Raw genomic sequence first — 16,913 nt, forward strand, 5'->3', positions numbered from 1 at the left:
TTTCTGGAAAGAATAAAGTAAAACCTGTACTACGCAAACATGGATGAAAAATGAAAAATACAGTTTGAAGTAGTTCTTCACTACCTTACAAATATGCTGTTCTGTTTGCAACATGAGTGCATGATGATATTGCTTTGACAAAAACTAAAGGCAACAAAATGCTACCTCAGAGAAGGATTAAGTCTCTGAATGCTGAAATGTTTATGCCAAAGTGAAATGTGAGTGAACAGTGACTGCCTAGAGGGTAAGAAATCAATCTAAAATGTATGATATGCTTTGGAAAACAGTTGGCTGTACTCTAAATATACACTAACATGGTCCTCTAAGACTTAAACATGCTTAAAAATGACACCACAAATCGTTTTACAAGTGTATTATCTGTCAAAATGATGAATATGTTTTGTTTCGTCTTGACTGTTGTGCCCTATCTGAGATCCCAGAAGAAAACACGGTGGAGAACGATCTAACAACAAGGCACGAACGCAGCTTTTTAACAGATCACTTATTCTGTACACAACAGGGCAGAGCTTCTTTTTGACGCAGAATGACTAGGTGTGGGAAGGCGTAATTTATGCTGTGAGATTTTATTACGAGGTTATTTTCAGTGTGTAATTTAAGCTGCCCGACCGGAGCAGAGTGTGGTTATATGACAGCTTCAGCATGACTAGACACAAAGGATAGACATGACAGCCTGGCAGCCCTGCTGGCAACATAAAATGCTGTGGTAAACAAGGACCAGAGAGATATCGCTGAACAGAGAGAGCATGACTTTGTCTGTGCTTTCCCAACCGTCTCATTATTGTTCACTCGGTAATGTTTTTCTAAACAGCATGAAGCATCACCAGAGGAGGGACTGTCGAACGTCAGGATGCTTCTAAAAAAGAGAGGGGGGTCAAACAGAGGTGATGAAAAACTTCTAGCCTTTCTACATCCCTCCATCAGAGCTGCCTTTCATCACTCACTTCTACATCACTATTTAAGCCTCCTACGCTTCTGGGAGGGAGATCTGTGTGACACAAGCAGGAAGCAAGAGATACGAGTGTAACCTTAAGGCGCGTATGACTTTAGTGATAACTGAAGCCACAGTGGAAATTTTACTACCACATGTCCAGGGCCAGGCCTGAGCTATCCATCACTGCTGTCTGATCTGCTACAGTTAATGAATACATCGCTCTGGGATCTAAACTCTGGTCTGCTCCGCTCACGCTCTGTACCGGACCCACACTCCAGGGAAAAAGAGACAGCTTTAGCAACTAAACAGACTTAGTATGAGACTGGGGAGCCAATTAGGGATTCAATGAAGCTTTTCTCACTATAAAGCTACTAACAAATAAAACGCTTCAAAGGGTGTCAAGTCAAATAAGTCGACTCAAAATCAGGCCTCCAATCTCCTCAAACTTCCTACAATGAAAAAGGAATGATATCACTAGGATACGTCCTCTAAGCACTGACCCTTTAGGTTATGTATTGCTTTGACCAACTGAGCATTTTTAAAGTTAACACCGAACAAATTATAATACCTAAAGCTAGCCATTTGGCTTATGAAGCTTGTTGGCAGTGCAACACAGCATGGTAGGAAGTACCATATTTATCTTGTAGAATTCAGAGGGGAAAAGTTACCTATTACCTATTTATACATCCAGCAGACACGGAGCAACATTAGCATTTAGCTTCGGCTGGAAACAAGGTTGATGTGAGCGGTGACAGTGAACCAAAGTAGTAAAGTTGCGGGCCATATAACATAAACAATGAGCTAAAAGATGCTAAAATGCTAAGTAGAGCTCAGATGATCTACAAATGGGTAAAAATTCACTGTGCGTTTGTCACTGTAAGTCATGCCTTTCACAATACACATAACCACTTGATCTACTGTCAATATAATTATTGATTATTGCAACTTTAAATATTATTATCATAATAAATCACAAAACAATTTTAAAATGGCCACAAATCTTGGCACAGGTCTTTTGGAAAAGTATCATTTTGGGCAGTAATATCACAAAAAATCTTAATGAGACAAATTTATATATTCTTTTTTTTAATAAAATAGTATATATTTCATGGAATCAAACTAATCATATATAGTCTATGGCATGTCCTTTATAAAATATATACTGTATCAATGCACTAAATGTCTTTCATTTATCCTTCTCATTATCCTGTTTATTTCTCACTGGGCAAATACCACATAATTCCATGACACAATGTAGCAGTCAGGCTACATCTTCACACACACACACACACACACACACACACACACACACACACACACACACACACACACACACACACACACACACACACACACACACACACACACACACACACACACACACACACACACACACACACACACACACACACACACACACACACACACACACAAGGTAATCCCCATCTCAATTTAATTAAGCCACACCACAGCAGCACAGCGCAAGACCAAAACAAAGAAGCTGTTCTCATAAACAAAGATCTCACTGAAACGTATTGATGTAATTTGAGTTCATTGTGATGGTGTGTTGTGCCTTGGTGGTGTTCGCGAGTGTTTGTGTGTGTTTTTGTATGTGGATGGCGGCAGTGAACTGCAGTCCCTTTATCTTGTCTCAGTATAGTAGTAGTGTTTGCTCATTTTGTACGCCATTTAATGGAGGTGCATTAAGCTTTCATCCTGCTATGCCTGCTTTTGTTTTGACGAATAAAAAAGAAACAGATGGATTAAGAGCTTCGATTACCACTGTGAAGGGAAAGCCGTCACAGTGTGTGTGTTTGATACAATTCTCCCTGCACTGTATCAGGGCAGAGGAGTGGTTGCCACGGTAACAGCGGTTGGGGCTTGGAGAAAATGGGAAGGGGAAGCAGGGAGCGAACAGTCGGAAAAGGAAGGAGAGTATGAGGAAGAGAGAGGCATGGAAACAGTTGGAAGAGGGAGAGATTCTGAATTTTGACTATACTTTATTACTATATTTCTACATGCCCTGATGCCAGTAGCCCACTCAGTGGCTTACACTAAAACTGAGTTTGTTGAGTATTAATAATACTGTGAAAAATGCAAATCCCACATACACGCACACACACACACACACACACACACACACACACACACACACACAGATGTATAGCATAGTCCAATCTACAGCCATGGACCAAACCTGGAATATCACTGAAGAGCAGATACTTGTTCTTCTAATCACCTGCGCTTAATGAGGTGTAAGTTTGAGAACAAAGCAGTTCAATATTGCGTGGAGGGTTGGAAGACCACTCACCAGTCTGTAAAGCTCTGTGACGCTGATTTCATCAGGGTCCACCATGCTGAACTCTCGCCTCGGGACCAGGTCCAGGCAGAGTTGTCTGTAACACAAAGATTCATACAGTGTACATGCAATGAGGAAGTGAATTACATACAGATCAGACACATATTACAATGATAGTTCATTCACATCCTAGTCTGTGACGGGCAAAACAGACAAGGTTGACTAAATTGAGCATCAACAACAAAGTGAACAACCGCACAGCATAAAGACCCACAAGTGCACAGACACACACCAGTGCTGTCAGATCACCCGTGTCAGTCATTTAAATAAACTTGACAGATCGTCCTCTTCTCTAAGGAACATATGAAGCAAAAATGTCCTCTCCCTTTAGGCCCCTACTATGCCCGCTGTCCTCTTATCTCTCATCTCTTATCTCTTATCCTTCTTCCTCCAACTGCTCCCCTCTATCTCTCTCTCTCTCCATCCTATAACCCTCTATGTTACTTCATGGTTTCAACAAATAATTCTACCTCTCACTTTCTCTCTCCTTTTCTTCTTCCTACCCTCCTCTAGGCTGGCCTTTTTCAGTGGACCAAAGCAGCACACTAGAGTGTGTCTCCTTGTCAGCAATAAAAGAGACAGGCTTGGTCAACCATACAACAGCCCACAGCGAGGGACTGTCCATCCATCTCCTCACTAAGGACGCGCGCGTGTGTGTGTGTGTGTGTGTGTGTGTGTGTGTGTGTGTTTGAGGACGGCCCACAGCAGAGGAATGAAGGAGAGTGAAGGATAAGGACAGACATAAAGAGAGAATGACAGAAGTTGGGAGATTTTTATTTTTATTTTACCCCCATGGCATGGAGAGGAAAGAGAGAAGAAAGAGAGAGGGAGGATGGAGAGAGCGCTGTCTGTGTGAGGGGGAAAGAGACTTGATTGAGTGGGGAGTGTGTGCCTGCAGGGATGGTAGGTGACAACAAAAGACAGAGGAGCAAGGACAGAAGAAAGAGTCAGAGAGAGATAGAGTCTGCAAAAGAAGGCAAGACGAGTTAAGAGAGTTGCAGGAGGCTCTAGCTTGGAAGACAGAATAAACAAGTAACTGAATCAGATATTCTGTATTGTGACCAATTTCCTATCTGTCTGAAAATATGAAGAAATGTGAGATTCATTTTCCATTCTAATCTTTTCTTTTTCTTCAAGTGTAATTTTAAATAATGTTCGATGAACCAACTTGTTATTAGACCACACTGGGCTGATTGATAACCATTTCCCAACTTTAGGCTAGGTTTTCTGATTCATTTTCTGACTTTTAACTCTCTGCAGGTTATCCCTCACAGTGAACATAAAGTTTTATTTATTTTATTCATGTAGTAGAGGATACAGGGTAATATGTGAGCAGGGACTGGGAGTGAGTCATCGGTGGTGCATTCAAAGAAACTCAGGCACTCAAGATTTTAGAGTCAGATGTTAGAAAATCACACCTCTAGCCTTTTTTCACCTAATACTGTAATACAGGTAGTACTAAGGAGCCCCAGGAACTAGCAATCAACTGTTCCAATACACCAGATCCTTATACTGACCTTATGAAGAGGATCAAATATTGGCCATGGCATGACTGGTCTACATTAAACAACAACTTTGTCAATGTTATTGTAAAATTCAGAGTTTCTGCTATTCATCCCAGATAGGGACTTTTTTGGTTCCAGGAACTATGGCATTAAAACTAAAGTTTTGGTCCTTGGTTTCTCCAGTCTCACAGGTGGTTTCCTGAGTTATTAAAGTGGTTCCTGGGTTCCTTGAGAAATTCCTGCCATGGATACGGGCGGATGATAAAAGGATGCAAAAAAGAATCGACATGGTTATGGTAGTGCTTTGCATTAAAAACTGCAGTTCAGAAACCAACTTTCAAATCCCTGATGTCAGATGTTTTTATTGAATGCACCAAAAAGCAAGACTTAAAATGGTTCTGGTTCACAACTGTATTACCATGCAATAAAACACACATTCCCTGTGATGGATTGCTGCTCTCAAGTAAGCCTCTAGTTACTGGTATTTGACTTTCATACAATACTATAAAGTGAATGGAAACTGATGGCTGAAAGAATGCAGAGGGCAGAAAATAAATAAAAACTAGTACTAAAGTTTAACTGATGAATGATGTATGACCTAAAACATAGAAAAACAAACATAAAAACATAGATGTGGTCCTTTGAGATGGAAAAAAATAAACTCACTCGTTGCCCCAGTCCAATCTGGCTGTGATGTGCTGCTTGACGTCCCTCATGCGGTCATGGGTGAGATGGCCCACCAGCACCTGCCTCCTCAGGTCCAGGATTTCATTCATCACGTGCCAAAGTCGGTGGAACAAATCCCCTTCATTCTTCTGCAGAAATAGGAAACGGTAGGAGGAACGGAGAAGGAAAGAACGAGTGGAGAAGCACAGTGAGTCAGTCAAAGGCGGTGATTGAAAGGGAAATTTGCCACAAGGAAACGTGAAATGAGGGTGACAGACAGAGGGAAAGACACAGATAAGAAGATGAAAATATACAGTTGCTTCGAGCCACCCAAAAACATAAGTGGAAACAAAGTGACAGAATACACATTAGCGAGCCACTGAGAGCAACAGAGCAACCCACAGAGAGAAGCAGACAGAGGGACTTAAATGGATTTGTGCAAATTAGCTCCAGTGTCCTGCTGCTTTTTTGCCGCAAATGTATGCACTTTGATCTGCAAGTATTCATCAGCTCAATTTAATCAGCACCCCAGATAGCTTAATAGGCCACAAACACAATCAATCCAACTAATGAATGTGTATGAAAAAGCTTTGACTGTTTGCGGCTTATGAATTACCCAGGGCCAAATAAATTCCCTTCGTGAGAAACCTAAAGAAGGCAGCTTCGCAGTAGTGCTATTCAAAATCAATGCAAGTGTGTGTGTCTGTGTGTGTGTGTGTGTGTGTGTGTGTGTGTGTGTGTGTGTGTGTGTGTGTATACTTACCACATAGAGTTGTTTCCACATGGCACCCCAGTCTCGCAACGTCGATGTCATCTCTGTGATGACGGAGTCTTCAACAGGGATGACTGTCTCAAATTGCCTACAAACATACACAAATAGAGTTCAAACCTCTACCACGACACACAGGGATGGGAGGGGAGGGAACAAATACTTACCCTTTATTCTTAACGTGGGCATTCTTCAAGTGGATGTAGCTGGATGGGAAGATCCCCTTTGAGCAAAAGATAAACCGGTTAATGAGAAGTCCCTAAAAATGCTCAGCAAGTCATTCTGTTAGCATGTGGCTAATATGATGCACATAACAATACAGTGCTAAGTGTATTTATGGGTTAAAAGAAGTAGAGTGGAGGGAGAGAGTAGTAGACAAAGAGATTAAAGCAAGTAGCATTGGGATTTAAGAGACAAAAAGAGATGAAACGTGTGTGTATGTGTGTTTGACGCTAACAAACCGCAAGTTGCTCCCTATTGACTTGGGGAGATCAAAGCAGAACTTGTGTTTAAGTATCTGAGGATAAATGAAACACACTCGCACAGACAGAGACTCTGAACACACACCTAACACTTTACTCCCAACTTGGTTTATGTTATCACACGTTCTCCTGCACAAGAGCTTTTAAAAGGCACATCTATTAATGTCAGTTTGGGGTTTTATTTTCAAACTATAAGCAGACAAAGACTTAATAGTGTCAAATGGTGTTGTATTTTAGATATAAGAGCTGTCATCAACTTGACTTTTTGCATTTTCTTTGTCCAACTATTTGTATCACAATACTACTGTCACCAATCATAATGTGAGTTTAAACTTTAGCTATCATTTATAGGACGCTAACTATATGCAGCACCAATAGAATTACATTAAACCAGAATTAATTAAAAGAAAATAATTAAGAAAATATTATTAAAACTGTATATAATTGATTTGTTTATAAACTTATGTCTTCTGTGAACAATAGCTTATTATCAGAGTTGCTTTTGTGAGCCTAGTTTCCATTAGACTTATGTTGAGGTTGAAGTTAAACAGAACTCTGCAGTACATTACGTGATGTCACTTAACTCCACATAGGCCTACAAATAGACCTTTTTCATTGCTGACATTTGGAATTGCCATAGCTGGTAAATAAAAGCACAAACGATGGTTCCATTCTATTTAACTGTCCGAATAAGCCACGCCAGTGCTAGTGGAAGGCAGCCATTATTCCATTTCCTGCTATGGCATGTCATGATATCTGTCATAAAGAGGTCCCACTCTAACAGCTGCAACAAAACTAAAAGGAATGAATGAATAAAGGAGTGAGAGGGCCGTCCGCACATCCCCACACAGTTCCGCTCTAATCGGGTAAAACAATTCAAAACACATGTGTGGACCATAGGTGTGTAGGGCCTTTAACACTTAATGGATACAGGGACAGCAGCCTAACACATGTGGCTTATGTTACCAACATGCTGAGCACCTTTATCACACAAGAGTTAATCTGCCACTGAGAGTTGTCATCTCAGCTGGTGAAAGTGCTAGTTGAGGCTAACAATGATAAGCCTGGGGGACACTTTTAACATTTGAATGAGGGTACAAATGAGTTATAGGCAACGTGAAGACGAGCAAAACATACACACCCACACGCTCACCTTGATATTTGGATTCTTCAGGATGAATCCTCGGAACCAGCCTGCAGAGACAAAGCACCATGTTCATTTCCAGCACATCACTATGAATAATACACCTTAAAATCGTTATATCTGGCTTGGACTGCTGGGCACACAAGGAGAGAAGGTGGAGATATGTGGGATACTATAATTTTAATAGGAGAAGGTGTGTGAAAGGGTGTGTGTGTGTGTGTGTGTGTGTGTGTGTGTGTGTGTGTGTGTGTGTGTGTGTGTGTGAGAGAGAGGTTGTGTGTGTGATTCAATGACAATGATCAAATCATTCTGACAGCTGTATGTACATATAAGCCTAACAAGTACTAGACATTTACTTTTATTCCGGAGACATAAATTAATTGCTGACTGGGTATCTCACCCCCAACTAAACAACTTTCCACTGTCAATAAAAATTTCCACCACCGCCAATTTAGATTTTTTTCATATGTCATATAAGCACTCAAGTGCACTGCGGTAACTTGTTGTTTGTTGTTTTTAGCAAACTGTGTTTGCACTGACCACAGGCTAATGCACAGCAGAGTGAAGAAACAAAGCCACTAAAGACCCTGTTAACGTAAGTGTGAAAAAAAAGCAGGGACAGAAAAAAAAGAGGTGAAGAAGCTGTGGCTTGCATACATTCGCACTCTTCTCACACCATTAAACACTTCAATCTGGGCTCAAGCCAAATTGAGAATGTGCTTGATTTTGCAAATTCCAGCACTGATAGAAACAATCTAATACATTTATATGGGAGGCTTTGAGCTGATGCTCTTTTCCAGACTGACGGTTTAAGCTCATCCCAATGTTGCAGTCATTGTAAATCCCTCTAGATAAGAGCATTAGCTAAATAGCTCAAATGTAAATGCATTAGATTATTATAATCACTGTTGGGTGTCGCTAGAACATCTGTGACTTAGGTAGTAGTTTCTCCCTGATTTGTTTCAGGCATGTATGGTCAGAATAGTGTTAAATAATTTGTCTTGGTCCGCACTGTGGAACACATGCTCAGTACTTGCCAGATGAGTCATTTTTCCAGTAGCTGAGGTCAAGTACGGTGATATATTTCTGCAAAGTTATATACCAGTGAAGGGCAGCAAGACATCTGTAAGGATGTGATAACTGATCAATGTTCTCAATCAGTGATTCCCAACCAAGGATACTTGTGCATTTGCCAGGGAGTATGTATAGATTGAAGTAGCTCAGCTAATTTGAAAAAATATGATGCTGATCTTTTGAAAATGGACAACAAGTAAGCTCCCTGCTACAATAGGCTGACTGTACACACCTCAACCAGCCTGAAACAGTTGTGACACCTGAACCCCTCATGTTGTGATTTAGAAAGCAAAAAACCTTAACAAGCGAGCAAATAAATGAACAAACTAACATCTACTTTTAAAATCCTTTGAAATTAACACATTTGGAACATGAAACATTAGATGGCATCTATGGAGGGGTACTTGTGCTCATCTGATTGGGCTGTGGGGGTTCATTAGATAAAACAGGTTTGAAACCCCTGTTTTACATCACACTTGACTGTGCACTCAAATGTATTACATGCTGTCAGGAACTTAACAAAAGTTCAAGAAAGAGCCTTAACACACAGGAGCCACATGTCAGCAAAGACACTTTCACATGATAAGCTCCTGTGTTTTGAAGTGTCAACAGTATCAACATGAGGCAGACCCATTAGTCTGTCTCCTCTGCTGTCAGCAGCCCGTCTCTCAGCCCCTGCTTGCTGGCAGGATTTTGATTTCGTTCCTCCCTTCTGGGCCAAGCATTCCGCTGGCTGTGCTTTTGTCTACTTCCTCTGGGCCTTTTACCGCTATGTCACAACCCTCTGACTGGCTGGCTGCACGACTGACTGCTCGACTAGCTGACTGGCTGACTCTCTCGGTGTGAGTGTGTCTCCCAACAGGAAGTGAGACAGAAGGGTGTCAAGAGCTCTGGAAGAGTGAGGTGTGTATGTGTTTGTGCATGGCTGCTTATTTGTGCTTGGGTGTGCATGAGAATGTGGCTTTGCTGTGGTTAGGCGATTACATATCATTCTGGAAATTAAAAAAGAAAGGCCAAACAAAGAAGGAAAGAGAATACAGAGCAAAAGATGGATACATAACAGACAGCAAAAGAGAAAGCGTAGAAGAGAAAGAAAGTAGATGAGAAAAACAGACTCAGCGTGGGCAGGAAGGCGGGAAATGCAGCCAGTTCTGTGGTGCAGGAAACAGTAGCAAACATGAATGTCCACAGGCATTCATCATCACAGACATGATGCTACTCATTTGGTGTGCACACTGCACCACAATATCACTTAAAAAGATATAAGAGAAGTGTCATATACCCAAGGTTAACTTTTTGTATTTGATCAACAAACACATATCTAAGCGTGTGTTTGTCTGTGCAAGTCATTACCAAGTAATGGGTCTGTTTCTGGTTGCCTGCATAAATCTGTGGATCAATGAGAGTGTGTGTGCATGTACACACGCAGCTCAGTCAGTGTGTGCATGCCTTTACCAATTATTGTGATAGATTTAATAGGGTAAAACCAAGAGTGTAACAGCTTTCACGTGGATTCCCTTGATCTGTAGGCCTATATTTAATAAAAAAAGGATGTGTTCCCTAATATATTTGGAAGTTTGTAAGTGCATGTGTTCACTTCACTACTCATGCCAATGCAAAGCAATTGCTTTCCTTACATGTACTATTCGGTTTCATTTTACTATTTTTGTTTCTCACAGAAAGCATCTCATTTTAAAGTAATATACACATACATACTAAGTGTGTACCGTGTGCACTGTACTGTACCTTCACATTTCTCCAGGATCTGCACCGTGTCTCCGATTTCCAGCGGGAGGCCATGCTGGACAGTCCCTCGGAAACTGACCAGCACTGCAAGAAAAAGAGGCACAAAACACCCACGTGAGTTATTTTAACATTTGAGTTTAGTTATGCAGATTGAGGAAAAGGTCCGAAGACATAAGCAGAGCGATTCAAAACAAAACCTTTCTGGAAAATAACACAGAGAGAGGAGGTGCAATCAATAATCTGTGTAGGTGAAATAAAATCAAAGCTTATATAAATAATAAGATATCTCTGTTGTGTTTCTGCATAAACTCATACACCAAACAAACTTACATAAATATATTTTGTGCCATACAGAATATATGAAGTTGAATTTGTATTCAAAAACTATCATTTGAAGACCGAACCTTTCAAACAAGTGCAACCATAAAGAGAAAGACTGAAAACACTGACTTTTGGAAGGTCTGGAAAGACTGTTACAGCAATCTGACCATGGGCACATGTTCAGTAACACCACCCACTCAGTCCTGAACACTCAGGGGTCATAAATCATTTGCTGTGATGCAGCGATAGAAGGACCTGCCTGTTTTTGATTCACCTTGGACTACTGTAGTGATTCTTTCACTACTGAGAGACGCACAGGTGGTAAAATAACATCTCTACCACGTTCTACAGACCTGAAACGGCCAATTACTGAAACCATGTTTATATGATGAAAGCTATGAGAGTTGACCCAGGTTATGCTCCAGGAGTCAAATATACAGACATGTCAAGTTTTTACACATTTTCCAAATCAAATCAAAATAGATAAGGGAGCAGATATAGGGATGGACTTAAAGGGGCATGTTTTTAAAGTCTGAAAAAATAACCTCTGATGTGGGTTGTCTCGGTTTGGGCTTGAAGACTAAATCATTTATAACAGAAAGCCTGTGATACAAACTGTGGGAGTGAGGTTGCAAGACATGGCTATTTACCAGACTTGGTGGATCTGATAAAGGGAACTAATGGAGCCATTTGGGGAAGTGTAGAATGCAGGGTTTTTAAAGCTTGACCCACACTAGGAACTAAAAGACAGGATATTTCTGCAACACCATTCTCAACACCATTCTTCCATTCCATTTATTTTCGTAATCTGTTTCCCATAAAAGTGCAATACTAAAATCGCTGAGAGAGTATCCTTTTAAGGAAAAGTAAGGAAGCAGAGAGAGAAAAATTATGTATTGTATATATGCATGTAACAGATCGAGGTGTGTAAAAAGGGCCAAGTTTAAATTCAAGCAAAGCAAGCACAGAGCTTAAAATACTGTTATACCATAGATAAATAATTGCATGATATAATGTGAGTTTGGATACTGTTAAGATTTTAGTTTGTACATGTTTTGAAACAATATTGAGGCAAAGCCTGAAATATAAAAGTAGAATAAGTAAGGACTACCTTCTTACTTACTGAAGATGCTGATGGTCCATTAGCAGTGAGCGGTACTTTGCGCTTTGAGAGTGTAATAGCCATCAGAAGTGAGTGTCAGTTGACAGCTCTTCAACCAGTTCTTTAAAAACAGAGCTGTGTCCCGCTGACTCGCTCACTGCAGAAGCCTGACACACACCCACACAACACACACACTCTTAAACCTGTATGTACTGCACACACATGTCAACCACTACACACGGATGTTCATATATAAACAGAAACGCAAACGCTGACAGATCCATCCACACACACAAACTGTAGAAATGTCTTCTCATACTCTTACACAGGCAGCAAATTCACACAAGTAGCCCATTCAAACTGCGATGTATGCAAGCAAACACAGACATGCATTCACACATGGACACACACACACACACACGCAGAGGAAAAAGACAGCTTCACTGGGACATGGAATGGAAACGTATAACAAGAGTCCACTCCCTGCCATGCAGAACTGAGAGGGATCCCGCTACAAATAGTGTTTAGAGTGAATTTCATTTGATTCTGCCTTCTGGGGCTCGTCCAGTGTCCCTGAACGCAGGGATTATATTTAATCCAGGCCAATTTAAGAGACACAGCGAGTTTCACCCCGAGCACAAACATTGTGGACACACAGGTATAATGGCTCATGGACTGCTGAACACATATGGGCGCTGAACGTGAGGACACACTCATTTAACGTTCAGTGAATCCAAAAAGTCACAAAGATCTATTTGAAAATACACTTTGAAGTGCAAATATTATTAAATATAGAGGGATTCTGGTGCACATCATCATTTTCTTTCGTATTTTTCATTTACTTTCTATAGCACAACCATTTTCTGAACACGGAGCTCATTTACTGTAGCGGCATCTCGCAACAGTAATACAACTTTTTGATGTGCTGGGAATTAAAGTTTAAAAATCTATTTTAATAGCTCCACCTTCTAAAAAATGTGGGTGTTTTTTTAATGAAAATTGGCATACACATTGGCAGAGTAGCCCACTACCCAATAGAGGATTAAGTTGAATTACCTTTCCACCCACTCTCTCATGTTGACATTGAAATCAAGTCTGCTGATGAAATCAAACAGCAGCTAAACACTCTGTGATGTCTGTAACTCCCTGTGTGTGTGTGTGTGTGTGTGTGTGTGTGTGTGTGTGTGTGTGTGTTAGTCTGTGTCTTTCTGCATTTTATGCTGAAGCTTCGCCAACTCCTTGTTATCCCTCGAGCTGCAGACACACTATCTTTACAAGGGATTTGTCACAAGTGCACATCTGACTTTGTAATTCATTCAAAGACCAACCGCTTGTTGCACACACACACACACACACACACACACACACACAGAAATGCGAAACTTTCCTACTTTTTGTACTTTCAAAGCCCAATCACTCACACACACACACACACACACACAGAGGCAATCACAGCAAACACACTCACAAAGTGTGCCCAATGCATGAATTATCCAAGTGACTCTTCCAGCTGCAGTCAACTAAATTATTCAGTTCAAGTCATTCGAGTCGCCTTTTTTTCTGCTGTGAAATGAAAGCTTCCTGCCTGTCAATCCAAAAGCCAGCTGCTGTCTGTCCGTCTGTCTCTAACTGCCTGTCATCCGTCTGCCTCAGGCGATCTGTCTGTCAACTCTTGGGCTGGCTAACCGCCAAATGATGAACTGGGGACACAGGAAAGGTGCTTACACTTGAGGCAATTGATTTGTTGTTGCGTTGTCACATTTGCTGGAAATTGTGGGATGTGTACTATTATGCCCGAAAACGAGAACAGCAAGTAAACATGGAGAGAAAGATGCCATACAGCTGCCCCAGAAATCCTATAAACGGACCAACGCATACACATACCGCACACACAAACATAGCATGCTTAAGTGGATGCCACTGGTGCATGAATATCCAATTGCATAAGCAAATCAAAAGCAGACGTGCTGATGCTCAGATGACATGAACACAGACAAACATTTCCTGTCTATTGAACTTGTTAGACCCAGTTTCCAGATGGCGTCCAATGATCAGCATTTCAGCCACCAAAAGGCAAACTCTGATCCTTTCTGACACACCAACACTGTTTCTATGTGACACCGGCTAACTGGGTCATGGCGAGGACGCTGCTATTCTTGAGCAGGCCATCATTCCAAACTAGACATTACACAAAGACGGCAATCTGGAAGAACCATGTACACATGGTTAAACAAAAAGAAACACAACAACAGTGAGTGACACAGACTGATGCAGGGAAAAACTACATACTATATAGTCAAGCTTCTCAAGAGAAAACAAGAGAAGCGAGGGAATTGAAACTGACAAACACATCAACAGTGGAACAGAGAGCAAAATATAGAGTCGAGAACCCAATTCAGAGGGTCTCTGGTGGAGAGCTGGTGGTTTAACACTGATGCAGTGTGTCACTGGGTCTTCATGGGGCTAACATGGCAGCACCCATCTCCATCACAACGTCTCTTTGGACGGAAGGTGAAAAGCTCAACATTATATTCACTAACAATAGCGTAGCGTATAATAGTGCCGTTAAAATCATTCTTTGTCAAGTACTCACCCCATTTTTAAATAACATTGACTTAATGAATATACAATTCGACTTTGATCACAACAGTGAAAAAGTTAATTAAAGCTGCAGTGGGAAGAAAGTAAGGAAACGCCAGAGTAGGACCTCCTCCTGCAGCTCTCCCTCTTCACTCTGTCGCATGGACATATGCATGCGCAGAACAGCCAATTGGAACGCTCTCTCTCTGAAATAGCATGTGATTGGCCAATGTCTCCCGTCACAGGCTCGATTTTCTAAACCCTAAAAACAAGAGCCAGGAGGAGATGTAGAAGTCTAGTTTTCTCTCAGAAGCCCTCTTTGCAAAGGCCCAGATGTTAGCATCCATACTAAACAATCAAAACGACGCTATCTTGAAGCGATGCGGAGATATCGGAGATTACGTAACGCGATTTATGGATTCATCAAAATGGATTTATTGTACAAAGACACTGTAATTCCAGGCTGGATTAAGAAACCTCTAAAAAAGAACTACGATCGCATAGAAGACCTCTTTAAATTTCTCTTCTAATAAAAAAAGTAAATCTTTACTATACTGATCTGGAGATATTGAATATGACATAAAACATGTAATCTGGTGTCGTATACGACATCATCAACACCAGGGGTTTAACTGACAGCGACTGTGTCCACATCTTGAAGATCTTGAAGTCAGAGGTTGCATTTCGATCCCTTTAATTCACTTCCAACTCACCTTAATCCATGAGGACTTTGTGTGTTTTGGTAGTTTGCAAGTGCATTCTGCTCAGCAAGTCGAGATCCCTAGAAAGCCTACTGCCTTGGATTAGGCTTGCATGTGTTTTTGGCTGCCACTTGGAGTCAAGGCCTGTCAAACCTCGTTACATTTCGTTTGCTCGTCACTCTGTCTAAGCCCTTTAGAAGAGCAGTACGCAAAACACTACCCCTCCTTCAAAAGAAGAGACGACTGAATGAGGTAGGTATACTGCTGGTGATCAAAGCTTAATATTATGTTGCTGTTGGACTCAAATTTTTTACATAAAAAGGTAAAAAAAAACATTAAAAGACGCATGAAGACAACACAGCTTTTTTGTACAAAACAACATGGCAAATTTCATTCAAAGCGCTCGTTAATGTGCTTTTTAACTTCATTAGTTTGATCCTCTCTTCTCTCCAACTGATCCGACAATGATTCACGTGCATAATCCCCTCCCACATGTTAATTAGATAGCATTTATTTTGTTAATATGCTAATTAGACAACACAGCAACTGATGGTGCTGCACTGGCCTCCATTGCTGCCAAAAGTAAGGATCATGAATATCTAATTTGTGCGTGGGAATATACGTGTGAGCATTATGAAACATGTTCAGACACACATGCAAACACAGATTTGCAAGATTAAAAAAAATAAAACGCTTTATGAGTTGATTCCAAAGAAGAGCGATATCCAGAATGGGGAAGCAATGCTCGTTTTCATCCTGTTTCTTACACATTTACAAGGTAAACACTCTAAAGAGCAACTAACGCACCGAACTGAAAGTTACCTACACCAATAAACCTCTTTACTTCCTCATGCTGCACATTCTGAGTTCTGCACGTCCACCATCAAAAAGCATAACACTGTCAGAACAGCATTTGCCAAACCAAAAGTGCTCTTTATTCCAGCAATGTGACTAAAACATTCCTACTCAGACCAAAACCAGCCCAGCTATGTTTTGTCTTAGCCAACTTCATGTGCACTCTGTTCCTAACCAAAGGATTCAGGCATTTATCTTTCTATGTGGTGAGGTCAAAAGGGGCTGAAATGCCTCCACGTCATGCCAAAATACTGTAAGCGTCCCACCGCCTCATGGATTCAAGGCCGTGAGTCTGTAAATGTGGTTAATAGCACACAAGGACTTTTTTAGGGATCCGGTACAGTAAGAAAACCACAAAGACGTGTTTATGCATATATGAGGCACGCTTGCAGGCACAAAAACACACAAAATCACTTGAGTGTGACAGAGCAGGAGAGGTATCTGACAGCTTTAGTGTGAACTGGAGACAGATTAAGCCAGTGTGTGTTTGTGCACTCGTGTGCATCTGCAAAAGGTTATTTCTCTGGTTGAGCTTGGAATGCTGGGAAGTGGCATCATGCATTTTAAAGCAGGGGAATCAACAGGGGTCGGCAGCGGGAGAAGAGAGTAAGCAGACAGTTGAAAGTAGCGGCGCTGAGAAGGCCTTGAAGTTGGTGC

The 16,913-nt window shown here is 41.1% G+C and overlaps 1 protein-coding gene across 3 annotated transcripts in view; it reads right to left on the reverse strand.

Moving 5' to 3' along the window:
• Window positions 1-16,913, reverse strand: part of dock4b (dedicator of cytokinesis 4b) — a 112,160-nt gene that overhangs the window by 70,997 nt on the left and 24,250 nt on the right. For all 3 annotated transcript variants that reach the window (XM_078281352.1, XM_078281349.1, XM_078281350.1), the window contains exons 2-7: window positions 10,698-10,781; window positions 7,887-7,927; window positions 6,419-6,474; window positions 6,246-6,342; window positions 5,483-5,631; window positions 3,264-3,348 (exon numbers count right to left, since the gene is read on the reverse strand). In XM_078281352.1, the coding sequence (XP_078137478.1) occupies window positions 3,264-3,348; window positions 5,483-5,631; window positions 6,246-6,342; window positions 6,419-6,474; window positions 7,887-7,927; window positions 10,698-10,781 (512 nt within the window). The remainder of the gene's footprint in view (window positions 1-3,263; window positions 3,349-5,482; window positions 5,632-6,245; window positions 6,343-6,418; window positions 6,475-7,886; window positions 7,928-10,697; window positions 10,782-16,913) is intronic.

The sequence above is a fragment of the Sander vitreus genome, chromosome 23 (assembly GCF_031162955.1).
Source record: "Sander vitreus isolate 19-12246 chromosome 23, sanVit1, whole genome shotgun sequence".
NCBI classification, from domain to species: Eukaryota; Metazoa; Chordata; class Actinopteri; order Perciformes; family Percidae; genus Sander; species Sander vitreus.